The sequence below is a fragment of the Narcine bancroftii genome, chromosome 13 (genome assembly GCF_036971445.1).
Source record: "Narcine bancroftii isolate sNarBan1 chromosome 13, sNarBan1.hap1, whole genome shotgun sequence".
NCBI classification, from domain to species: domain Eukaryota; kingdom Metazoa; phylum Chordata; class Chondrichthyes; order Torpediniformes; family Narcinidae; genus Narcine; species Narcine bancroftii.
The window spans coordinates 53,399,298-53,426,461 of NC_091481.1; the positions used below are offsets into that span (position 1 = coordinate 53,399,298).

At 42.5% G+C, this 27,164-nt stretch overlaps 1 protein-coding gene across 3 annotated transcripts in view; it reads left to right on the top strand.

Moving 5' to 3' along the window:
• The window catches only part of LOC138748206 (GTP-binding protein 1-like), a 46,312-nt gene that overhangs the window by 17,063 nt on the left and 2,085 nt on the right, over positions 1-27,164 (top strand). Inside the window, exons 5-12 of one of the 3 annotated variants that reach the window (XM_069907996.1) lie at positions 2,309-2,432; positions 7,611-7,725; positions 8,526-8,670; positions 13,057-13,239; positions 15,448-15,583; positions 18,934-19,112; positions 25,200-25,379; positions 25,642-25,749. In XM_069907996.1, coding sequence (XP_069764097.1) covers positions 2,309-2,432; positions 7,611-7,725; positions 8,526-8,670; positions 13,057-13,239; positions 15,448-15,583; positions 18,934-19,112; positions 25,200-25,379; positions 25,642-25,734 — 1,155 coding nt within the window. In that variant the 3' untranslated portion in view covers positions 25,735-25,749. Of the gene's footprint in view, positions 1-2,308; positions 2,433-7,610; positions 7,726-8,525; positions 8,671-13,056; positions 13,240-15,447; positions 15,584-18,933; positions 19,113-25,199; positions 25,380-25,641; positions 25,750-27,164 lie in introns of those variants that run through there. The other 2 variants (XM_069907997.1, XM_069907998.1) reach the window with 2 other exon arrangements.

The window sequence follows — 27,164 nt, forward strand, 5'->3', positions numbered from 1 at the left end:
ATTCCCCAGGAATCAATACTTTGAGTACTGTTAGATGTCTTAATATAAAGTTATACCCTTTCTTCCATAAGATTGTTTTTGCCATGTTGAATTCCTTCCTCTTCTTTAAAAGCTCGAAGCTTATGTCCGGGTAAAAAAATATTTTTTGTCCCTTATAGTCCAACGGCTTATTGTCTTCTCTAACCTTCTTTCTTGCCTGCTCCAGTATGTTTTCTCTTGTCGTATATCTTAGAAATTTTACCAATATGGATCTTGGTTTTTGATGTGGTGGCGGTTTCGGTACTGGCGCTCTATGCGCCCTTTCGATTTGTATTTCTGTTGTTCCCAGCACCTTTGGGATCTATCCTTTTATAAATTCCTTCATATTTGACCCTTCTTTACCTTATTTCACCTATTGTAATTTTCCAAAATGTCAATTTTTTTGTGGCAATAAATCTTGTCTCTTTAATTTTTTTTGCTCTCTTCCAACTTCCCACTTAAATCATTTATCTCCATTTCTACAGCAGCTTCTCGTTCCTCCACATTTTCTACTCTTTTCCCTATTTCAGTCATGACCAACTCTTAGCTTTGCATTCTGTCTTCAGCTCTTCATTTTTCTTTTGATTGGCTATCATTAGAATTTAGTTCATTCTTTTAATGACCTCATTTGTCCTTTGAAAAAGGCTTCATCTAAACTTTGTCCTTCTATTATACCTTCTTCTTTCCTTAGAAATTCTTGGATCTATGTCTGTGTCATCTTCTCTTTATCTTTGTATCATCATCCTTCTCTGGTGAGCTGCTTCTGTATTCTTGCTGGGCCCCCCGCCGCAGCGGGTGGACCGGGTGCTGGGCCCCCCGCCGCTGGGCCCCCCGCCGCGGTGGGTGGACCGGCCGCCATCACGTGACTCTTGACCCCGGTTTAAACATTGAAACATAGAAGATAGGAGCAGGAGTAGGTCATTCGACCCTTCGAGCCTGCTCCGCCTTCTCTCCGTAACCTTTAATACCCTTATACTGAAGAAATATATCTAATTCCCTCTTAAATATATTTAATGAACCTGCCTCTACTGCCCTCTGTGGCAATGAATTCCACAGATTCACCACCCTCTGGGTAAAGAAATTCCTCCTCATCTCGAAATGGTTTGCCTATTATCTTCAAACCATGGCCCCGGGTTCTGGATTTTCCCATTCTGTTGTATAGAACATGGACAAGCCCCTTGGCCCATCCTCTGCATCACTGTGTTGTCCACATTAATGCATTGCATTAGCCACTTGAGCACATATATATATAAACTAAATAAAATACAATATGTAAATGAATATACAGGTGTATTTTGCAAGTAAAACTATTTCTCGGCTTCCAAATACATCGTCTGTCAGTCACAGAAGATCTCAGCAGTTAATTTTTTGAAAAAGAGATTACCCCAACACGTTTTAAATGGTTTCCTTCACCTTAAACCCACACCCTCTAAAATGTAACGTGTACTCTAGGGTAATGAGATTCTGACTACTTGCCTTTGCCTCATAATCTTCCATCAATTCTCCCCTCAGCCTTTGAACACCAGAGAAAGCAATTTCTATTTCTTCAACTTCTCACCATGTATAGCCATATAACAATTACAGTACGGAAACAGACCATCTCGGCCCCTCTGGTCTGCACTGATTTAAATGAACGCAACTAGTCCCACCTACCTGCTCCCTGTCCATAAACCCTCCAATCCCCTCATCCAACCTTCTCTTAAATGACAAAATTGACCCCGCTGCAACCACCTCTTCCGGAAGGTCATTCCACTCAGCCACTCCTCTCTGAGTGAAGAAGCTTTCTCTTGTGTTACTTCTAAAGTTTTGCCCCCAACCCTTAACTTGTGACTTCTCGTTCCAATCTCACCCTCAAGGGGAAGAGCCTATTCTCATCTAGTCTATCTATCCCCCTCATAATTTTGTATACCCCAATGAATAAAGATCCAGTCTACTCAATCTTTCTTTGTAGTCTAGATACTGCAATCCAGGCAACATTTTAGTAAATCTTCTCTTCACCCTCTCTACCTTATTGGTACCTGAGCTCATAGGATTTAATTTGGCCAGCATCCTGTGTAAACCCATTCCAAAGCTGCCACAATCCTTGTTAACAGGACGTCAAGAATTGCACCCAACTCTCGAAACAGCTGCAGGAGCTTGCGGTTGATGGTGCCTGATAGTGACCTCTCACCCAGTGAAGGTCGATTTTGTAGCCTTGCAAAGTTGCACTTGCTGATTTGGGAGGTCGGGCCTCTGTTTCTGAAATCCTGACATTGTTCAATTCTGACTGGATGAATTTTATTTGATAAAGGTTGGTAGCAATGCTGGAATTGTGGGAATGACAAAAGAGCACCTCGGACTGGCACTGGCCCTCAACGTTCCAGTCTTTGTTGTGGTGACTAAGATCGACATGTGCCCATCCAATATCCTGCAGGGTAAGAGGGGAGATGATCAGTCTCCATTTGATTCATTTCTAAATGGGTATTTGTTTCTGGCCACCTGTGGCCAAATGAAGCCTCTTGTCAGTAAATGTGTATGTTGTCTTTAGTAATTGTTGGAGGAAGTTTTTCATCTAACACCTGTTCTGTGAATCTATTTCACAAGGACTATACTTGCAGTGTTAGAGCATAGAGCGGCATGGTTTGCAAACCAATTAGCACAGCGGCAGGGACCGGGGTATGAATTCCACTCTCTGTCAGGAGTTTGTATGTTCTCTCTGTGTCTGCGTGGGTTTCCTCCCACCCTTCAAAACGTACTGGGGGTGTAGGTCAATTGGGTGTAATTGAGTGGCATGGGCTGGAAGGGCCTGTACCATGCTGTATGTCAAAAATTTTTTTTAAAAATAGCTTGAGGTCACCACTTTCATGTGACTTGCCAAAGTGGTCAATATGGGTGCAGTGGGGGGTGGGGGGGGGTGTTCAGAATAACCTTTACAATTGGATTGGTGGTTTTAAATAACCTTAACGTTTGGAGAAATGCCTCCATCTGTAAACTTGAGTTAGATGAAACTGCTTAACAGCTCCCCTTTGTGATTCAAGTCTGAGAATCAGTGTCCGGATACCCCCCCATCTCTTTATTTGGACATGGTTTTTCATGTTTACCAGGCATATCCATATGTCTATAGCATGGGTGAAGTGGTTGCATGCGACATTGATTCATTGTAAATTTTCCAGGTGTACACCCGACAGGTGTGCCTAACTGAGATTTTCATGTGAAAATGGATATCAAACTATTGTAAACATTACTGACCCATCCCCATTGAGTTTAATAGGGGCACTCTTTCAGCTTCTAGCATGAATCGTGGTAGAAAACACTTGGGAACAAACCAGGCCCAATAACTGCACTGTACCCTTAATTAACGAGTTAGTGTTTAGGATTAAAGGGTGTAGAATTTTGCTTAAATTTGCCTGCCACGCTCCCATTCTGTTGGAAGCCAATTCAATATGCACATAATTATTTCATGATCAAAAAACAAATGCCTTGGTGGTGTTTAATCTCTCTGCTATTTTCACAGTGATCTATGTGGGTCAATGCATGCAATGAGAATTGTGTGTAGTTTCTGAATAGTCTTGCTGCCACAGATTTTGTTTTGGAAAACCAGCCCCTCAGTTGGAGTGAATAAGTTGATCTAGTCCACTTTGAGATTTGTACATGTAGATTTATAGTACGCAACTATGGCTAACTCGAAGTGGTAGCACAAGTAGACAGGGTGGTAAAGGCATTTATCATTTGTGGCAATGAGTATAAAAGTCAGGGAGTTGTGTTGGAGCTGTAGAAAACATAATTTGGGCTGTGTTTGGTGTATTCAGTGCAGTTCTGGCCACCACAGGGTGGAGAGGCTTTGGAAAAGGTGCAGGAGAGGTTTAACAGGATGTTACATGGATTAGAAAATGGATACATGGAGAAGTTGGACAAACTTGGATTGTTTTCTCTGGAGTGTTGGAGGCAGAGGGGAGGTGTGATAGATCTTTATAACATTGAGAGGCGCTGATAATTAGAGTACTTTTCCTAGAGTGGAAATGTCAAATACCAGATTAAGGCTATAGGAGATTTGTGAGGGAAGGTTTTTTCAGAAATAGGTGGCTGGAATGCACTTTTAGGGATAGGGATAAGCAGATATGACATTCAGACGCACAGTATTTCTTGAATGGGACACAAACCATGTGCAGACACAGAATTAGATTAGTATTGCGATTGGCACACAGTGGGCAGAAGGGCCTGTTCCTGATGAATGGACATCCATCCTGCCTGTGCCTCTCTAGGAGCCTTGCTCCTGTTGCAGCTCAGCAAAAGGTGGTGGAATTGGTCCAGCTGTACAGCTGTTCTGTGGTGTTCGTACCTGTATTTATAGTTGACATCTTGGCCTATTATTTAAATATAATCTGCTGGAGAACCTCTGTGCATCAAGCTGCACCAGTGTGAGAGAAATAGTTTCCAACAGATTGGCTTCAGATTCTAACATCTGCAGTCCACTGGGTGTCTATTATACTGTCATGCCGTGTAAAGGTGAAATAAATACCACTGAGTCGTCTCGTCTTCACTTCACCCCCTTGACTTCTGAGGGCTACATTTCTTATTGGTGTCTATTTTTTCCAAAAACATGTATGTTGAACTGCTTCATCCAGCTGCAAAACAAAATAGCCATGAATACCATACATACTCGTATAATAGTAGAGTTTCTTTTTGGACCAATTTTTCAGGACAAATATTTGGGCAGGGGGGGGTGTTTTACATAGCTTGACTTTTAACTGCAGTAAGTACTATGTTGTTCAAGCTATCGGGAACTCAGATGGCCGGGAATGGGTGGTAAGTCCACTTTCAGGGTGTTGCGAGCTCAGATGGGCTGGTGCCTTGGAGAAAGTTTGGCTGGGGCATTTGGAGCTCTGTTGGGCGGACTGCCGGGCAAAGTTCCATGATTGAGGTGTCAGGAGCTCTAGTGGACAGGTTGTGATGTAAGGATCTACGCTCGGGTGTTGGGAGCTTGGGACTAGACGCTGCTGCTTAAGAGAAAATCTGGCTGGGGCATTAGGAGCTCTGGTGGGCAGACTGCCAGGCATGGATGGGTCTGTGTTCAAAGTGTTGAGAGCTCCAGTAGATGGGTTGTGGGACGAGGATCCACTTTTGAGGTGTTGGGAGCTCTGGTGGGTAGGCTGCAAGGTGAGGATCTGTGGCCAGGGCATCGGGAGCTCTAATAGGCAGGCAGCAGGGATGAGAATACCCGGTCAAGGGAGTTTTGGTGGGTGGTTGGGGTGTTAGGAGCTCAGATGGCCAGGTGTCTGAAGTGAGGATTAACGTTTGGGGTATTGGGGGCTTGGATGGTTGGGCAGTTGTGGCCAAAAATAAGGGTGGGGGTGGGGTTAACTTTTACATGGGTCATAGGGAAAATGCGAGTTTAGGGCCAAAAAAGGGGTGTGACTATTGGACTATTGCACGAGTGTATATGGTAGGTATTTTTTAGTCTTTTGTGGCATCCATAGCAAGGATTTTTAAATTTGTGTAACCTTCCACCCTTCTCGCTTGCTTAAGAGGTGCTGGTTTCCTTCTAAACCCACACTATGTTCTTGACGAAAGAGACAACATCAGCACTGACTCTGGAGAAATTCATACCTCTTCATGGTGTGGCCATCCTGAAGGTTCCCTCAAAATATTTAATCTGCTGTATTAGTCTCGACTGAATTCTCTCCTCCACACACGAAACAAATTTGGAGCACTTGCTCTGAAGTTTGGAAATTGTAGTGCCTTGTGAATGTTGGCGTAAAGATATTGGCAAACTGACCAAAAGTCAAACCCCAGGCAGCTGATGGATCAAGGGTGCACTGCAGAGCCCAAGGTACAAGCCTCAAAAAGGGAAGAAAGTGATACAGTTTGGTGATTGGAAGATGGGTCACACAAGGCCATGATACTAGTGAAATTTGATAGCATGGCACAAATTATTTGTATTTGCTGCAGTAATTAAAATGTTAAAGGTTTGTTTAGAGGTATTTTAAAATTATGAAGGGAATAGATAGAGTAGATGTGAATAGGCCCTTTCCTCTGAGGGTAGGGGAGATTGGAACAAGGGGTCATAAGTTAAAGGTTAGGGGGCAAAACTTTAGGAGTAATATAAGAGGAAGCTTCTTCATTCAGAGAGTGGTGGCTGAGTGGAATGATCCGGAAGAGATAGTTGTGGCAGGGTCAATTCTGTCACTAAAGATGAGTACATGGATCTGAGGGGGTTGGAGGGTTATGGGCATGGGAGTGGGTAAGTGGAACTAGTGGAGTTTCACGTAAATCGGTGCAGACTAGAAGTGCCAATATGGCCTGTTCCTGTACTGTAAATTGTTAGATGTGGAGATGTTGAATTTTGTAAATCAGTGTCTATGTAAATGAAGTGATTAGTGCAACGCTGTTAGAGTGCCAGTGACCTGGGTTTGAATCTGGTGCTGTCTGTAAGGAGTTTGTACATTCTCCCCATGTCTACATGGATATCCTTCCAGAGCTCTGGTCTCCTCCCACTCTGAAGGTTTGTGTGGGTCCCACAGGTTAAGAACCAGACTGAGATCGAGGTACAAAGCATGTTTATTCTCAAGATGCAGAGAAAACCACGGATGTAAACGATAAATTAACTTAAACGTGAAGTTTGCAAGGGGATGGATATGTGCTGTGGCTAATGTGGGAAAACCGACAAAATGTTGGAATGGCACAAATACTCTTGCAGTAAACAATCAAATCAAGGTAATGCTGTGTGCCCCCCACCCCTTGACCTGTACAGAGATGGCTCTAACTGGCCTCTGGACTCACCCCAACCCAATACAGAAAATGATACACACTGGCTATGAGGAGTCAAGAGAGCGAGCAAAGGAAAGCATGGTCGTTTATAATCCAGCAGCAGGTATTGGGAGGCCCATCACTTGGGGGCAGGCTGGGCCCCGTTGGCTGCTGTGACCAATGGCTCGACGTTCACCTGGGTGAATTAGGTGAAGGTCAGGGTTAAGTCCAGGCAGGCTTCCTGGAGCCCAGTACCTGGTAATTTGAACAGGCCAATCACGAGGGTCACCTTGATGGCTTGGGGCGAGTCCAGCCTTGATCGGCATGCGGTGTCCTCTGAATAGGAGCCCGGCAGTGCCACCATGTGGTGGCCACGATCTCTCCATTACACCTTCCATCCTTCAAATGTAGTAGGTTAATTGTGTGTAATTTCAGCTCGTGCACCTATAGGACCTGTTGCTGTGTTGTATGTTTAAATTTAAAAATTATACAAATAGATAGGTAGTGCAATTTATTGATGATAATCAATCATGTGGCCTTTTTACTTTTTGAATAGGGAGAGGTGAAGAAAATGTTTGAGGATATCTTTAAAAACAGTATAACTGTAAAAGGCACTACTGTTTAATTTTGAGAATGTCTGACTTGTATGAAGAATACTCCATTTGGATTTGTCTGCCTACGCAATAGGATTTGTATTATTAAAGAAACCTGTCGATGCTCTAGAGTCCCTTTAAGATTTCTGTTAAAGGTGGAGTGGGGAAATCCATTGGTGGCCTGTTGGTGGTGAGGGTTGAGGGTGGTGTGTCCTGTGCTAGCACTGAGTCAAAGGCTGACAGGTTGAGTTCTGTCCCTTTATTATCAACTAGAAACGCTAAAGTTGCTGCAGAGGCTGCTGAAGTCTCCAGGCTGCAGGAAGATCCCAGTCCTGGTTCAAAATAAGGACGATGTGATTGTCACAGCATCAAACTTCAGCTCTGAGAGGTAACTGGTTTGACTGACTTGGCTGTGTTTTACAAACTGTCAAAAGTAGAAACAACTTCTGGTAAAAGGTCTCATGAGTCCGTATCATTTTCCACGGATGCCAGAGTTGCTCAGTCAGACTGAGCATTGTCGACAAGCACAACCTTTGCTCAACGAGCCTCTGTGTGCTTATGAACTTTGGAGTTGGGTTAGCCTTTCTCCAGCCATAGAATTGTTGCACCATAAGAGGTTTTACGACCTGTTGTGTCAATGTCTCTAGTTCTTTTTTTTGCCAATTCCCTATGATCCTGCATGCCTAATCCATATTAACTCTGCTTGGGAGTACTTTTGTGGGAAAAGCTGCTTGAATTGGCTTGTGTTATAATACAAGAGGCTTTTGAAATTTGAATCGTGTGAGCACACTACAAAAAATATTTAATAGTTAGTGTAGTGGTTAGCGCAACACTAGTACTGCACTTGCGGCCTGGGTTCGAATCCAGCCCTGTACATTCTTCCTGTGTTTGTGTGGGTTTCCTCTGGGTGCTCTGGTTTCCTCAACCCTCCAAAAACAATCAGGGTTAATTGGTGTATTTGGTTGGCACAAGCTTGTGGGCCAGAAGGGCTTGTTACCGTGCTGTTTCTCAAAAAATTAAATAAACTTATTACCACAACAGGAAGTAAGTAATATTGTGGTCAGTTGCATCTTAACGACCTCCCTCCCCCAGGTCTCTGGTCTTCATTCTTTTTTGCCTGGCTCTTGTCGTGCAAATTTATTCTTTCTCTTCTTGTAACGGAGCCTGTTCCTTTTCCTCTCCCTGTAGGATGTGCCCAATTTTCCAGATCTCAAATGTAACTGGAGAGAACCTGGACCTCTTGAAGATGTTCCTGAACCTGTTGTCACCGCGGACAAGTTTTAAAGAGGATGAACCAGCAGAATTTCAAATTGATGACACCTACTCTGTCCCAGTGAGACCCTCTATTGTTGGGTAGAGGGTGGAGGTTATCAGAAATTGTCCATGATTCCCTATCAATCCTCCTTTATGGTTCTTGCCACTTTTACCACAGTAAAATGCCCTAACTTGAGGCAGAATTTCTTATTTGTCCATAACACTGGACAACAATTTTTTTTTTCCAAACGTTTTGCTTCCCGAAACAAAATTGGGGATTATGATAGATAATTTCAAGATGAACATGAGGATAACTTCAGATTTACTGAGGAAGTTGGAAAAACATTAAATGAACTTTTATTGAATTTAGGATGATTAATCGCATCATGGTGCTGAAACATTGCATTAGTTCAACTGAACTAAAAATGTTTTGCCCCTGATTTTTGTTTGTTCTCAGCATCTGATGCCTCTCATGTCAGTGTCCAACAATAGTTGGCTGGAACTGATGGATTTGAGTTGCCCTGATAGCGCTTTTCTACGGTCGCAATGTCCAAGTGAAACCTTTCACCATATTCGACACTGACGGCACCAGGATCAGCAGGGAAGAGGTCCAAGTGTGAATGCAGAAAATGAATTTTCAATGATATGTTACACTTCATGGTTTTGTAGACTTGAAGTAGACAAAATATGACGGGAAATCACCAAAATAGTTTATATCTATAAACAAACAGTTCGTGATGGGAAAAATTTCAAGTTTTTAATCCCAAAATCCATAAAGTACACTCAGAAGTGTTCAGGAAGCAAAATCTTTGTTGTCTAGTGTAATTAATGCCAAGTTGAAATATTGGAATGGGAGACCTAAAAAAAGGACCATTTTGCTAAAGAGAGAACTTTAAATTGTTTGCACATTGGCCTTGGGTTGTGTTTCTCGAAAGCCTGTCTTCTCAGCCCATGGATCTTGTTGGGAAAGAAACTAAAGATAGTTCTGCAGAACCAACTAGCTTCATTGACCTTGTCCTCTCAGAGTCAGAAATGAAAATGTTCAGTGATGATTGTACTACTTGTAACTTCTGGGGTAACACAATCCATGCTTCATGTGCAGCTATACTTTAAGGCATGAATTGTGCCAAGAAACATTGGAGCCATGTCCGAGGCAGCTTCCATCTCCAAGGAAAGTCTATTCACATGTTCTCAATGTCCATTTTCATCAGATCTATGAAAATCCTAACTATCAACATCCTGGAGGTGATTATCATCAGAAATTTAACTGGGCCAGTCACAAACTTTGCTTGCAAGTCCAGGTCGGAAACCAGTTTTTGTGTGGAGAATGATTTGTCTCCTGTCCGCTCGGCTGGGTGAGTGCAGATTCGCAGTTCTACCCAAGGACAAAGTAACCAGCTTATTGGGCACACCACTCACCATCCTCATCCACTCCTGCCATCTGGGTGCCACTGATATGACATTCAGTAAAATCCCTGGTCTCTGGGATCGTTAGATGCCAGTTAAGTGAATTTCCCAATTGCCTGAGACTGCGTGTTGCATGAATGGAGAACTAACAGTGAGGTGCGCCAGTTTTAAACTTCCGTTTTTTTTTACCCATTTATTTTCCACAATTTTTTTTGCTGGTTGCTTGAATTTGGATAACAAGGATTTTTACTGTATCTGCAAAATGCTTTGCAGCCACTTAAGCTACAGTGGCGGCAGCTCCCTAACCTGTCAACTCTAAAGCAGCCATTCTCAATAGGTGGCATATTGCCCCCTGCAGGCCATTGTGTATTTAAGAGAGGCCGCACAGAATAAAATCATAAAATATTTTTTTGTAGCCAGATTTTTTTTTTTAATGGCTGGCCTAAAGGACTTGAGCAACATATTCATAGATCCACCAACTCACAGGTTCCCCTCTGGTCTTAAATGATCATGAACTAGAAAAAGACCAGTTCTTAATCTCTCAGGGCCTAAACACAGGAAGCCTTTGGTCAACAGTAGTTCAGCAATACCTTCACTAGTGGCTGAGTGTTTCAATCCCAAGAGCAGTAAGTGATAGATTGTTTTCTAAAAAGGAAGTGGTCAAAATAAAATTTGACAACCTGCCACAGAAGGAAGTATTTGAATAGATAGCAGAAAGCAGGAAAGGAATGAAAGAGCGAGGACTCCAGTACTTGGAGGTGAGCCAGCCAAAAGTGTAGGCACCAGAGGGATACACTTTTTTGAATATTTTATTTTTGATTTTCAAAGACTAGAATTGATTCAGACAAAAACACACTTTCTTACAACACTTACAAATAACATGTAGAGCAGTGGTTCTCAACCTTTTTTTCCACTCACGTCCCACTTTAAGTAATCCCTATGCCACCGGTGCTTTGTGATCAGTAACGGATTGCTTAAGGTGGGATGTGGGTGGAAAGAACGTTTGAAAGCCACTGTTTTTAATTGTCCCTCATTGACTCGTTATGTGCAGGGTTTCAGAGCTCCAAAGGAAATGGGCCAATGACAATTTTTATCAAGCAAGATATTAACAGTTGGGTCTTGAGCAGTGGTTCTCAACCTTCCCTCCCACTCACATCCCACTTTAAGCAATTCCTATCCCATTGGTGCTTTGTGGATTGCTTAAGGTGGGATGTGAGTGGGAAGGGATGGTTGTGAATCACTTTAACCAATTGTTAGTGAAATATTCTGCTTGAGAAAAATTCATTTTTTTCATTTGGAGTTATGAAACCGTGCACATAACAATTTAATTAAGTACGATTAAAACAGTGGTTTTCAAACCTTTTCTTGCCACCCACATGCCACCTTAAGCAATCCCTTACTAATCACAGAGCACCTATGGCATAGGGGATACTTAAAGTGGGACGTGAGTGGAAAGATAAAGGTTGAGAACCACTAATATAGTCTGTTTTTCCCCTCCCCACCTCCTTCCCCAATGCCCCAGTACAACCGAGAATAAAGTTGTATAAATTATATAGGTACTTAAATAAGAAGGGGTAAGGGACAAAAAAAAAGCCAAGACCCCTTTGTCTGTGCCATGTCCTGCTTCTTTGATCTCAATAGTTTCCCTGTGGGCGGATTGTTTCATTTCCTTTATTCCGAAGGTGGGTGAAATTATGTCTGTGTACTTGTATGTTTCAGACAGGGTCGCTGCACTCTAATGAATGTGCCATATTTCCTCCTTAAATTGTATGTGATTTTTCTCCAGGGGAATGCAAACTCTTAATTTACTTATTCCACCATGTAATATTTAGTTGGGAGTCTAACTTTCACATGACCGCTATACATTTCATGGCTACTGCCAAGGGGACCCTCACAAACTGATTTGGTACTTGGACTGTTTAATACTCACATTCATAATGTTTCCCAGAAGATACAATTCCAGATTCTGTGGAAAATCCATTTTTCTAATTTTTAGAATATCGCCCAGGTCCTCCCAGGAGGATCTCAACTACGGACATAGCCAGGTTGAATGGATAAAGGTTCTGATCTCCACACTACACCTAAAGCAGAATTTTGAGATCTCTAGTTCAGATTTGTATAGTTTTTTTTGTGGTGTGAGGTACAGTTGATGCAGGAAATTGTCTTGCACCAACCTGTACCTGGCATTCATGCTGTCCCGACACAGATTTGATCAGCACCGCTCGTGGATTGTTGTGCCCAAGTCCAACTCTCACCTTTTCCTCGACCTGTGTAAGCCCAGCTTTGGAATATGAAATCCATTGAAGAGATAAACTTGCATACATTCCCCCTTCAAATTAGAATCTCCATGTCACTACAGACAGGCAGGGTCATAGATGGTCCCAATTTGTACCTTAAAAAAATCTTGGTTGCAGATAGCAGAAAAATGTTCTATTAGACAAATCATATTTATTCCTCAACTGCTTGAATGACATGAGCTGCCCTCGATTGCAACACTCCTCGAAACATTTGATCCCCTTCTGACACCAGGTGTCCAGGATCTTATTGTCCAGAGTCACACCAGAGGGATACACTTGAACTGCTGTAGGCTTGGCTTGCTCTGGGAAAGACTCTTGAGTGAGGCTCTGGAAAATGGTGAAATGATTGAACTCTGTACGAGAACATGAGAAATAAGAATAGGAGTTGGCCATCCGGCCCATCAAACCTGCTCCGCCATTCAACTCATGATCTGATAGGCTCATCTCCATCGACCTGCCTTTTCCTCATATCCTTTAATTTTATTATGTAAAAATCTATCAAACCTTGTCTTAAATATATTTATTGAGGTCATCTCCACTGCTTCAGAGAATTCCATAGATTTTTCACCCTCTGACCTTGCCACAGAAGGTGTAGTAAGGGCTAAATATTTGTAAGTGAATTGTTAACCTAAGCAAGGTTGCAGTCTAATGCCCCTTGAAAATACGCAGAAATATCACTTGTCTTTGTTCACACATCACGTTTACTTGCTGCTCGGCATTAAATTCTGATCCCTGTAATACTTCCATTTGATTGTTCCAAGGGTGTTGGAACAGTGGTATCTGGGACAACACTACGAGGTCTCATTCGATTGAATGACATTTTACTGCTGGGACCAGATCCACTGGGAAACTTCATACCCATCGCGGTGAAATCCATCCATAGGAAACGAATGCCGGTCCGCGAGGTGCGAGGAGGCCAAACTGCTTCCTTTGCTCTGAAGAAGGTACTTTATGCTTGATTCACATATTACTAATGGCTCCTTCAGTGTATTGGATTCCAAGATCCATCTGCTCTGTGCACAATCTCCTGCACTCTCTGGTAGAAATATAGACAGTTTCTTAATGGTATAGATCTAAAATTTGCTACAAAATTTGTCCACTTGGCTCAACTGGTGGTGCAGGTCTCTGTGCACAAATGTAACCTGAACACCAACACAGAACCACTAGAATATTACAGCTGTTACAAACTGCGTGTAATGAGCAGCCATAGGTGATGAACCAGATAGTGTTTAATTTCAAAACAATAATTTTATTTCTATCTCTTAAATTATAGTCATAACTTTTAAACTATCCTTAACACTAAATCTATCCCCAACTATGCACAGATGTACTAGATATGTATGTGTGATCTACCCAAACCATTACAGTCCAGGCCAAAATCTAGAAAGTTACTTCAAAGTTCAGTCTTTCAAATTCAGTGTTAAAGTGTAGGCCTTTAAAATTTGATGCCCAGAATTAATGTTGAACTGATGGGAAGACTGGAGTTGTGGCTGCCACAGACTCATGAATTCTCCTTGTATTGCCTTTGAAAAAATGTCCATCCACACGAGCTGTGGTCACAACACTCCTGGTCCTTTTGTAGGCGAGACTCGAACTGGGCGAAACTTCCAAGACCCTGACATCGGTCTCTCCAAGTAACTTCACTGCGAGTCTCTCCAAGTGACCTCCACTGTTGGTCACATTCAAAATTAATCACTTTGCTTCCCAAAAAAGACTCCTGGCACAGGTCAATCCACCGAAAAGGCCCAGTCATTCCCAGAACTGGCTTTGCTCTGAATTCCACAAAATAGTTGGACACAAGAGCTGCTTCAAAAAGCTGCTTCCTCTTCAGCAGCCAGAATGGTTCCCCCTTTACAAATTAACAGTGTCTTCGCAAATGTATCGAATCTGGAGCAGACTGTGTCAGACCTTCCTTCAGTTCTTCCAATGTATTGAATTGTCGCTGGGATGTGACTTGTGATGGTGCTTGTGTGAAATGTTAACTGACCAATCAGTCCCTCCTGTCTATACTGTCCCTTAGTGATAATCCCATTTTACTAAAATGGGAGCCTGTAATAAAGCAGAGAAAACTGGCCCTTCTAGTCTGTGCTGAACTCTTATTCTGCCTTGTGTCACTGACCAGTCCATAGCCCTCCATAACCATCCTATCCACGTACCTGTCCAAATTTTTCTTCACTGTTAAAATTGCACCTGCGTTCACCACTGGCACTCAGCTGCCACGCCTACTCTCTGAAGTTTCCCTTAAATCTTTCCCCTTTCACCCATAACCCATTATCTACTTTATATCCCACTTAACCTCACTGGAAAAAGCCAACTTGCATACACCCTCATAATTTTGTATCCCTCTTCAAATCTCCCCTCATTCTTCTACACTCCAGGGAATAAAGTCCTAAATTGTTTAACCTTTCCCTGTAACTCAGTTCCTGAAGTCCAGGCAACATCCTAGTAAAGCTTCTCTGCACTCTTTCAATCTTGTTGATATTTCTCTTGTAGTTAGGTGTCCAAAACTTACACAATAGTCCAAATTTGGCCTCATCAATGTCCATAACATCCCAACTCCTGAACTCAATACTTTGATTTATGAATATGCCAAAAAACTCTTATAACCCTATCCCCCTGTGACACCACTTTTAGGGAATTGTGTATCTATTCTCCGATCCCTCTTCTATTGCCCGACCATTTACCATGCACATCCTTTCTGGGTTGGTCCTTCCAAAATGCAACACCTCACACTTGTCTGCATTTAATTCCATCTGCCATCAGTAAGCTCCCTTTACTCTCGAGAGTGTGGTTAGTTGATTTAGAATAGAAAAAGATTTTTGTGGAATGTAGGCGTAACATATGAACCATTTGGAGGAATGGCCAGGTTTTCTGGGCATTGTATACTTGAACATCCCCAGCAGCTAATGAAGTGGAACGGGAATGAAAGTTGGGGTTTAAAGGGTGACATGGTTGGGGTGGAGAGGGAGGGAGGGAGGGAAGAGGAAACTGCTTCTGCCTCCACTACGATTTATGCTGCCTAATGAATTGATCACGATCCTCCATTGAATGCTTAATCTCATTGGGTTCATATTTTGGAAATATTAAGAAAATTGTTCAACAGGGCTCCATCACTGCTCTTTGCCATTGTTGGTCTTTTCTTTTCCGTCCAGATTAAGCGATCATCCATCCGAAAGGGCATGGTGATGGTGTCTCCAAAACTGAATCCTCAGGCTTCGTGGGAATTTGAGGGAGAAATCCTGGTGCTACACCATCCGACAACCATCAGTCCCCGCTACCAGGCCATGGGTAAGCAAACCCAACACTGCAGGATTCACATCACCCCTATTGTATTGGGTCGGATTTCTTCAAAGAGCTGGGGAGAGATGAAATGGTCTGTCAAGGTAAAATCTTGCATTAAGGATGAAATAGTGAGACATTTAGATTCAGAAAGGACTATTGTGTGAAGTTTTGGACACCTAACTACAAGAGAAATATCAACAAGATTGAAAGAGTGTAGAGAAGATTTACTAGGATGTCTTGTTTGACAAACTTGTTAGATTTGAGGATATAATGGGTGTTGTAGATAGAGGGGAACAGGTTGATATTGTGTATTTGGATTTCCTGAAGGCGTTTGATAAAGTACTGCACAAGAGACTTATCAATAAGATACAGATGAATGGAATTAGGGGAAGTATATTGACATGAATTGAGGATTGGTTAACCGACAGAAGGCAGAGTGTCGGGATAAATGGGTGTTTTCTGATTGGCAGACTGTGGTAAGCGGGGGGCCGCAGGGGTAGGTGCTGGGCCTGCAGCTGTTCACCATTTACACTGATTTGGAAGAGGGGACAGGGGGTCGTGTAGCCAAGTTTGTGGATGATACGAAATTGAGTGGAAAAGCAAATTGTACAGAGGATGTGGAGAGGCTGCAGAAGGATAGAGTTAAGTGAGCAAAGGTCTGGCAGATGGAGTACATCATTAATAAATGCAAGGTTTGGTAGGAAAAATATTTAAATGGTGAAAAACTGCAGCATCCTGTAGTGCAGAAGGACCTGGGAGTGCTTGTGCATGAATCACAAAAATTTGGGTTGCAGGACAACAGGTTATTAAGAAGGCAAATTGAATGTTGGCCTTCATCGCAGAGGAATTGAATTCAAGAGCAAGGAGGTCATGATGCAATTGTACAAGGTCCTGGTGAATCCGCACCTGGAGCACTGCATACAGTTCTGGTCTCCATACTTGAGTAAGGATATACTGGGCTTGGAAGCAGTTCACAGGAGATTCACCAGGTTGATCCCAGAGATGAGGGAGAGACTAAATCATCTTGGATTATACTCACTCGAATTCAGAAGAATGAGAGGAGGTCTTGTATAATAATTATGAAAGGGGAAGATAAGATAGAGGCAGGAAAATTGTTTTCACTGACCAGAACTAGGGGACACAGCCTCAAGATTGAGGGGAGTAGATTTAAGGCAGAAATGAGTAAAAACTTCCCAGAGAGTAGGGAATCTGTGGAATTCTCTGCCCAGGGAAGTGGTTGAGGTTACTTCATTAAACATATTTAAGGTTCAGTTAGTTAGATATATTTTTACATAAATAAGGAATGAAGGAATATGGGGAAAAGGCAGGTCAGTGGAGTTGAGTCAATGATCAGATCAGCCATGATCTTATTGAATGGCAGAGGGGGCTCGAGGGGCTGGATGGCCGACTCCTGCTCCTATTTCTTATCAGGCTCCACTTGAAGCATGGAGCATAATACAGGAAACCCCCTAGTATCTAGCGCATATGAGAATTGATAGATTTCAGATTTATTGTAGAGTACATACATGACATCATCGGTTAATTTGGGGTGTGATTGGACAGCACAGGCTCATGGGCTGAATTGGCCTGTTACCATGATGTGTGTCTAAATTTAAATCACATACAACCCTGAGGTTCTTTCTCCTGTGGGCAAGGCAAAATCACCACTTACTTGCAGTGCAAAAAAAACCTGACTCAATGTACACGTAAAGAAACTGCAATACTGAGAGGGGTGGATCAAATCAAAAAAGTTAAAGCCCTGAGATGAGCCCCTGATTGAGTTTCTTGAGTCTAGTGGTGGAGGGGTAGCAGCTGTTCCTGAATCTGGCGAGTGTGAGTCTTGTGGCACTGAGACCTCTTTCCTGATGGTAGAAGCAAAAACCAAGCGTGTGCTGGGTGGTGTGGGTCTTTGATGTTTTCTGGTGATGTTCGACAGCAGCCTTCCCCGATGTTCTCGATGGTGGGTAGGATTTTACCTGTGATGTTCTGGACTGCCCTTCCTTTTGGAGGACTAACTCCTGAGGAAGTAGAGGCGCTGATGTGTTTTCTTCACGATACCATATGTATGTTGGGTCCAGGAAAGATCCTCTGAGATATTGACTCCCAAGAACCTAAATTTGCTCACCCTCTCCACCTCTGATTTCCCCTAATGATCACTGGATTGCATACATCTGGTTTTCCCTTCCTGAAGTCAACAATCAGCTCCTTTGTTTTGGTGACATTGAGTGCAAGGTTGTTGTTCGTGCACAATTCAGCCAAGTTTTCAATCCCCCTCCTGTACGCTGACTCATTGCCCCCTTTTTATGCAACCCATTACCATGGTATCATCAGCGAATTTGTCAATGGTGTTGCCACACCTATGACTGGGTGGCTTGGTATATAGCGAGTAAAGCAGGAGGCTAAGAACTTCCCGTACTGATTGTATAGAAGATGTTCTTAGCAATCCTCGCTGATTGTGGTCTGGAAATCCAGGATCCGATTACACAGTGGGATGTTGAGTCTCAGGTCTTGGAGTTCGCTGATCAATGGGATGATGGTGTTAAACGCTGAACTGTAGTCGATAAAGACCATCCTGAGGTTATGCATCTTTGCTGTCCAGGTGTTTAGATGCTGGATGTGAATTTTCCGATGGCTTGATATTTTGTGGTGCGTGGATGGACAAACTAATGGCAAGTTATGCCAATTTTAAACTTCCATATGTTTTGCATTTATTTACTGTGATTTTTTTTTTAAGCTAGTTGCTTGATTTCTGGCTAACAGGTTTTTTACTGTGCAAACTGCCAGAACTGATAGCACCCCACTATCAGGATGTTGATGTAAACAAATTAAAAAAATTTACACCATGGTAACAGGCCATTTCGGCCCAAAAGACCTCTGCCATCCAAATACACCCAATTAACCTACACCCCCAATATGTTTCAAATGGTGGGCGGAAACCAGAGCCCCCGGCGGGGCGGGATGGGGGGGGAAGAAAACCCACACAGACATGGGGAGAACGAACAAACTCCTTACATACAGAGTGGGATTTGAACCCCGGTCCCAATCACTGGCGCAATAAAGGCGTGGCGTGAACTGCTACGCCAACCGTGTCACCCCAATTTAACATTTTTCGATTTGAAATGATCTCCTGTCACTGAAGAGCAGAGATCTAAGGTCTGTATTTCTCGTGGCAGTTCTATCATGGCCAATGCTGTTTTGTTTGCAGGACTTGCTGCGTTGAATTAGTTGTAGCATTTAAGAAGAGCTGTGACGCTGAGACACTGGTTGAATCGGAGGTTGTGAAATGTCACTTTAGTGTAAATAAATCTCCCAATGTGTCTGCGTGCCCGTTTCATTGAACTCCTTCTGATAAACAGTGCACTGTGGCAGCATCCGGCAGACGGCCACAATTCTCTCGATGAGCAAGGACTGCCTGCGCACGGGCGACAAAGCTACTGTTCACTTCCGCTTCATTAAAACTCCTGAGTATCTGCATGCTGATCAGCGCCTCGTGTTCCGAGAGGGCAGGACCAAAGCTGTGGGGACGATAACCAAGGTAAAATGGGGACTGCTTTTATCCTGGATAGAGGGAATATTTTTCTTTTTACTGTAACGGGCACTAATGACAACTGCTTTACAGTAGGGCAGAGGCAATTGCATGTAATATTGCATGGTTAAACTATTGGATGAGAATAAAGGAATCTTGAATCAAGAGGCTTTCTGCAACTTGTGTATAAACCAGAGACCAGTGAGCTATAATGCGGATGAAATGAAACTCTTGTCAACACAAGCTGGTTTTGCTTGATTAATTTGCCAGGGACGTGGACAAATGTATTCAGAATAGAGGATCTTCTGCAAGCCTAGCAGCTCTGGGCCTTTTAAAGAGTCACTCTGATTTGTACAAAAACTGTTGGAAACCGTTATCAGGCCAACCAACAAGTTAACTTTAGTGTTCAGTGTTTTCTGGTTTTTTAATTTCTGATTTCCTGAATCCTTGAGGGGGGTATTCAGCTCTCTAGCTGGTTTTACAATCAATCAGACATGATTACTCTTTGTCTCCTATTCCCCAGACACTTTTAGACTATAAAATTATAAATCTCTGAAACAAATATCCTGTTGTGGTTGTCTCTACATCCGAGAGACTGGAAACAGACTGGGTGATCACTTTGCTCTGCCTACATCAGTGCTGGGATCTCCTTGTGGTTAACCATTTCATTCTGTGCCCACTCCTGCACTGACATGTCTGTCCATGGCCTCATACTGGCAAACTAAGGCCCCTCATTAATTGGAAGGGTAACATTTAATTTTCCCTCTCCAACCTGATATCATTAACATTAACTTCTACAGTTTCTGCTAGCCCACTCCGCTCTTTCCCATCTCACTGTCTTCCTCCAGCTCTCCACCCCTTTCCCTCTTCATTCACAGCCATTCCCCCCTCCCCAGTTTGTTGGTGGGGCCTCCCTCCTTCCCCCCCCCCCCAACCCCCCCTTTATCCACCTAGTTCCTCTGGCCGGTGGTACTCTGCTCCCCCCACCATTTTGTTCGGGCGCCTGCCTACATTTTGCTGAAACCTTGATGAAGGGATCAAGCCTGAAACACTGGTTATATATCTTTATCTTTGCTACATAAAGTACCCTGCTTGACCTTCTGAGTTTCTCCAGCATTGTGCTTGTACTTCAACCACGGTGTCTGCAGGCTTTCGTGGTTTATTTCTTTGAACCAAATTCTAATTTTCTGTGTGAAAGTGCTTTCTGGTTTAATCCTGAATTACCCAACTGTAATTTTATTTAATTTCATTTTCCTAAAGGTGGAAATAATTCTTCCTGTTCAAAATCAGAGTTAATATTTTCTTTGTCAGATCACTCTTTACATTCAACATTAGGGGGGGATGTAACTGTCTGTGTAATCCTACCTTGCAGTTGAACCTTTTGTCTTGATGACCAGATGTGGAACCATGCAGGCCAACTAGTGTTACTGGGTAGAGCAATGTCAATTAGTAAGTGGTATTTTGGCACAGTGACAGACAGGTTCCCTCTGGGGACTAATTCAGCTGCTGCAGCCTGGAGTGTTTTACTCTTGTCAGTATTTTGTCTTGACATCTGTTACAAACCGCGTGTAACGAGTAGCAATAGACAATGAAGCAGACAGTTTAATTTTAAAACACAAATTTTATTTCTAACTCTTAGTCTTAACTTTTAAACTATCCTTAACACTAAATCAATCCCTAGCTAACTATGACCTGTGTGTGTGATCTACCCAAACCATTACAGTCCAGGCCAAAATCCAGAAAGTTACTTTAAAGTTCAGTCTTTCAAATTCAGTGTTGAAGTGTAGACCTTTGAAATTTGATGCCCTGAATTAATATTGAACCGATGGGAGGACTGAGTTGCGGCTACTACAGTCTCACGAATTCTCCTTGCGTTGCCTTTGAAGAAATGTCCATCCACAAGAGCCGTGGTCACAACACTCCTGGTCCTTTTGTAGGCAAGACTCGAATTGAGTGGCCTCCATGAAGCTTCCAAGACCCTGACTTCGGTCTCTCCAAGTAACTTCACTGCTAGTCTCACTTAAAATGAAGCCGTCTCTCCAAGTGACCTCCACTGTTGGTCACACTCAAAATTAAGAACTTTACAAGTCAGTTCTCTAAAAAGGCCCAGTCATTCCCAGAGCCGGCTTTGCTCTGAATTCCACAAAAATGGTCGGACACAAGAGCTGCTTCAAAAAGCTGCTTTCTCTTCAGCTGCTAGAATGGTTCCCCCTTTGCAAATGTACTGAATTCTGGAACAGATTGTGACAAACCTTCCCTCAGTTTATCCATTGTATCCAATTGTCGCTGGGCTATGACTTGTGTTTGTGTGGAATGTTAACTGTTACCATTCAGTCCCTGTCTCTATTATCCCTTGCAGTGATAATCCCATTTTACTAAAATGTGAACTTGTAATACCTTCCCCAACAAAGAAAATTGAGTTTTAAGAGCAAAATTTTTAACTACAATCTGCAACATTAAATAATACCTTCATTTTATTTATATAATAAACAAATAACATTATTTTAGAAGCATATACAACTATGTTTCGTTTTGCTGCGAAACATTGCAAATTTAACATCTGGAAAGGCAATCAGCAGTTACATTATCTTTTCCTTTAATGTAAGTTATCATTAAATTATATTCTTGCAGAATTAAACTCCAGTTTAAAAATCTTCAATTTTTTTTGTTTTTCATATTACTTAAGAACACGAGAGGATTATGGTTAGTATACACAATAACTGGTCCCTGAGCTGTGCAGATATAAACATCGAAGTGCTGCAAAGCCAGTACAAGGGACAACAGTTCTCTCTCAATGGCACAATAATTTTTTTGATGTTCAATGAATTTCTTGGAAAAGTAATACCATCACAATAATTGTGGAATAACATTGTTCCCTCAGCCTCTTCACTCTCATCCATAGCTAAAGAAATCCGTTTGTCCAAATCAGGAGATTTTAAAACAGGGTTATTGCACAATATCTCCTTTAAATTTTCAAAGCTCTCTGACAAGATTTTGTCCACACAAATTTCTCCTTCTTTCTGCTTAGTCATTCCCCAAAATCAATGAAACCCCTTCTATTGGTAAACTCTCTCAGATCTTGACAGTAACAATCACATTAATTATTTCTGACTTCATCAATATCCTATGCAAAGATACTGGCTCTTTTTCACCTCCCAAACCTCAGATTAAATTTATTTTACCCTTGGCAGTCTCATCACCAAACTCTAAAACTCTGTGAAACACAAGTGTCTGGGCTGTCCCAGTATCTCAAAGTATCTCCCTCATGTCCTCAGCAGATCTGAAACTTTTTTTGTTTCCAGGTTCTCATCTTTTTGAATATAGGCATCTGGTGCCTCTTTCTGTTTCTTCAGCTTATAATAATTTACCATCACATGACCAAGTTTCTATGATAATGATAAAGGGGACCTGAAGGTTTTTCCTTTTCCTGCTTCTCTTCATCTTTAATTCTCACATTATTTACTGATTTATTTTCAAATAGACTGGGATGAACCACATTAACCCATTGAAAGGTTTTATTGGTTATAAATTTAACCTTGTGGGTCAGAGGCTACTCATCGGCTAACTTAGCAGATTCTTGCCAAATTCCACTTATCTGTCACCCAAGTATGATTTTTATATCATTAGGAACACATCCTTCAATTTCTTCAACTAACATCAGTTCTCTTAATCTGTAGTAATCATTATTTCTTTCTTTCGATGCACACAATTTTTTCATAGGCAAAATCCATACAAGATGGACTCAAAGTCCTGAATTTCTGCCTGAAAGCTTCAGGAACCAATTTGTAAGCTGTCCGCATGGCTTTCTTTACTATCTCATAATGACCAGCTTGTTCTGCAGTAAGGTCTGAGTGAACCTACAGTGCTTTCCCTTTAATTACACTTTGTAACATGAGGGACCACTAATCTCATGGTCATTTTAAACTTTCAACTACCTTTTCAAAATGTTGAAAGTATTTATCATTTCATGCTCATCAAGTGGAGGAACTAACCTCCCCTCTCCACTGGCTATAAACTTCTCAGTTGGACTAGAAGGTAGAATTCTGCTTTGTCTCTGCTCTGCCTCGAACCTCCTTTGTCTCTCCTTTCCCTCTAATTCCATTCGCATTCTTCCCTCTCCCTCTTGTTGCCTTTGCCTGTACATCTTCTAACTCCATTTTTTTAATCAAACTGTCCTTCTTTTTCCCTCTAACTAACTCCATTTGCTTTCTTTTTTCCTCTGCCTCATTTTTTTAAACTCCATCCTTTCCAACCCCAGCTGCTGCTTTAATGGATTTACTCTCAGGAGGTTTCTCTAACTCCGCCTCTTCAAACTTTCCCTCTTCTACATATTTCCTTACTATGATTTCCTTTATCTCTCCTTTCTCAGGGATAATTTTCCTTCAGCAAGCCCTAACTGTTGAGCAATATTCACCAAATCATCCTTTTTATTTGCCTTCAGCCACTCTGCAGGAGATGATGACTCCAAAAATCGTCCAATACCCATGGCTGCTTTTGCACACGCACCCAAGCCTCTGAATTAGCTTGCAAAAAGGAATTTAACCACCCAATTGAAATTTTATCGATTACAAAGCTCCAAATTCTGGCCCAACTTCTGTAGCACATACAATGTAAGCTCCTTAGTTTGGTTAAGCTACAATTAGCTCCAAATTTTGAACAACGAACCCCTAATTTTGTTACGAACAACATGTAACAAGCAGCATTAGTCAATGAACCAGACAGTGTTTAATGTTAAAACACTAACATTGTTTCGAACTCGTAAACTAAAGTCTTAACTTTTAAACTATCCTTAATACTAAATCTCTCCCTAGCTCTGTACGTGTCCCTGTGTGATCTACCCAAACCATTACAGTCCAGGCCAAAATCCTGAAAGTTACTTCGAAGTTCAGTCTTTCAAATTCAGTGTTGAAGTGTAGACCTTTGAGATTTGATGCCCTGAATTAATGTTGAACTGATGGGGAGACTGGAGTTGCGGCTGCCACAGGCTCACGAATTCTCCCTGCGTTGCCTTTGAAGAAATGTCCATCCACACAAGCTGTGGTCACAACACTCCTGACCTTTTGTAGGTGAGACTCGAACTGGCCGGCCTCCACGAAGCTTCCAACACCCCGGCACCGGTCTCTCCAAGTTACTTTACTGCTAGTCACACTTAAAATGATCAATCGACTGAAAAGGCCCAGTCATTCCCAGAGCCGGCTTTGCTCTGAATTCCACAAAATAGTTGGACGCAAGAGTTGCTTCAAAAAACTGCTTCCTCTTCAGCAGCCAGAATGGTTCCCCCTTTACAAAATCACATTGTGTTTTCAAATCTTATCAAATTCTGGAACAGATTGGGACAAACCTTCCCTCAGTTCTTCCAATGTATCAAAGTATCACTGGCTGTGACTCGTGCTTGTGTGAAGTGCTTAATGTTAACTGTGGCCATTCAGTCCCTCCTGCCCATACTCCTTATTGAGATAATCTCATTTTACTAAACCAGGAGCTTGCAATGCATCTGAATAGTTTATTTATTTGTTCAAATACTTCTGCTGTGGGGTAGTGGTGGTTTTGGAGTTGTGCGAGGTGGAGGGATTAATTTGTGTGGTATTGAGCAACGTGCCATTAAGAAGTGGAATCTCATTCTTGCAGCTTTTTGAAGATGTTTATTGTCATACACATTGTACAATGTACACATACACCAACATTCTTCTGCTAAACAGGGGCTTGTAAATAAACACCATAATAGTAAAACTAATTAAATTAAGACAATACATAGATAATATTCACAGTAATCTTTATGCTACAAAATGACACAATAGTTCAGACAGGCCTTTTGTGGTGTCATAGTAGCCTATGATTGTAGATAGGGGAGGTCCAAGAGTGTTGGCTGCAGGAAAGAAACTGTTCTTGAAGCTAGATTTCAGGCTTCTATGCTTTCTGGCCGAAGATAGCAATGAGAAGAGGAGGTGCCCAGGGTGATGGGGGTCCTTTATTATGATGCCTCTCATCCATGTCTCCACTGGATGGGAGGTCAGAGCCTGTGATGGACCTGGCTATGTTTGCTAGCCTAGTGGAGTTTATTGGTGAGAATTGACTCGAGCTTCCTTTGCAAACCAGCTAATTCAGACAACGAACACATCTCCCTCCAACACCAAACCGCTCCAGCTTAAGATGCAATCAACAAAGAAGAGTACCGTATTGAAGAAGGAGGAGGTGCCAACAGCAACAAGCTCAACCCTTGAAGAAGGTCTGTCCTCAGGACAGGCAGCAGCCCTGCATTCTCTGAACCAACCTCAGGTAGGGCATTGTTGGGGTTCACGCCGGAAACCTGCTGCTTTGTCTGTGATCTGTAGTGACCCTAAAGGAAGCGCGACCATAGTTGCACAGCTCGGAAACTGGCCCATCAACCCTCTGAATCCACACTAGCTCGCAAGCTCTGCATTACCCTAATCTCCTTTTGTTCTCCTTTTCTCTGCCATTTGGCTGGGCCTGAGATTGTGCGAGGATGTCTTGTTCACTTTGTCTGTCTCTTTGCTTTCTCCTGCTTCACGCTTGTCAGATGCCTTCAGAGGAGGATAAGCATAACCGGGATGTTAATAAGGAAAACAAGGTAGCTGTATGGATTTGCTTATTCTCTTTTACTGGTAACTGAGATGAGTGTGTCACCCTGTGGACCAATCTGCATCTCACAGATGAGGACCATCACATTACTGATAGCTGAAAGTTGATCTGGGTTTTGCCCCGAATGGGAATATCGTCTGGTTCATGCTGAAATCTGATTTGAGTGAGGATTGCAGCTCCCTTCCTAAAGGACCCATGAAAATCATCCACGATTCCCAATCATTATTTGGCTGCCATCTTATCTGCCCAGGGCAATATGAGACTTGGCCAAGTGTCTGAGGGGCAAAAACTCTAAACACCATTGGGACCATGATTCTGCCAGTAACCTTGATCTTCATGGAATTGGAATAGAACGTTTCAGTTCTTGAGGTTGTGCTGACCTATATATTTACTCCAAAAACAAAACTGAACCCTCCCCACCTCATAGCCCTCTAATTTTCTTTCATCCATGTGCCTAAGAATCTCTTAAATGCCCCTAATGTTTCAGCCACCCCTGGTAATATATTGTAGTCATCCACAATTCTGTGTAATTTAAAAAAAATACTGCTCCTGATGTCTCCCCTAAACTTTCTTCCCCTCACTTTGTACAAACGTCCTCTGGTGTTTACTATTCCAGCCCTGGGCAACAGGTGCTGGCTGTCCACCTTATCCATGCCTCTCAGAATCTTGTCGGCACCTCTTGTGCTTCTTTCGCTCCAAAAGAGAGCAGTCCCAGCTCTGCTAACCTTGCCTCAGGCACCATCCTAGTAAATCTCCTGTGCCCCCCCCCCCCCCTCTCTATAGCTTTCACATTTTTTCAGATGAGGGGGGGAATCTTGTAGAAATGTATTTTCCTTTTATAAAATTGTAGAAGTAGGAAGGTTGTTTTCACAGGAAGGTGAGACTCGAACTAGGAGCCTCAAGACTTGGAGTAGATTTAAGGTGGGCAAGAAGGAACTGCTTCCCTATGACAGCGGGTCTGGAATTCTCTGCCCAGTTAAGCAGAAGCTGCCTTATTAAATGTATTCAAGACATGGTTGGCTGGATCTTTGCAGAAATGGGAAATTGAGAGTTAATGTGGGACAGGCAGGTAGAAAATGGTGCAGTCATGTCAGCTGTGTCATTGAATGGCCGAGCATGCTTGATGGGCCAGATGGCTGACTACTGCCCTCATTTAACCAGGCAGTTGTCTTTAGAGAGTTCGAGTTCAATAAACCTGATGCTGATGGGGAGAAACTTGTTTGCTGCGGGCACGGTCTCTCTGAACTTGGCCTCGATTGGAAACATGGCATTTGACTCGCGTAAGTGCTGTTCCCCCTCCACTGGTGTGCAACCAAAATGTCCCTTTTTGGGCACGGTGTGGCCAGTGTCATTCTGCCTGAGTCTTGGCTGGATCTGGCAGTTAGCTACCATCTTGTCGGCATACAAGGCAACCCCCAGAATTTCCACTCAAAATGAAAGTACTCACTGTATAAGACTACC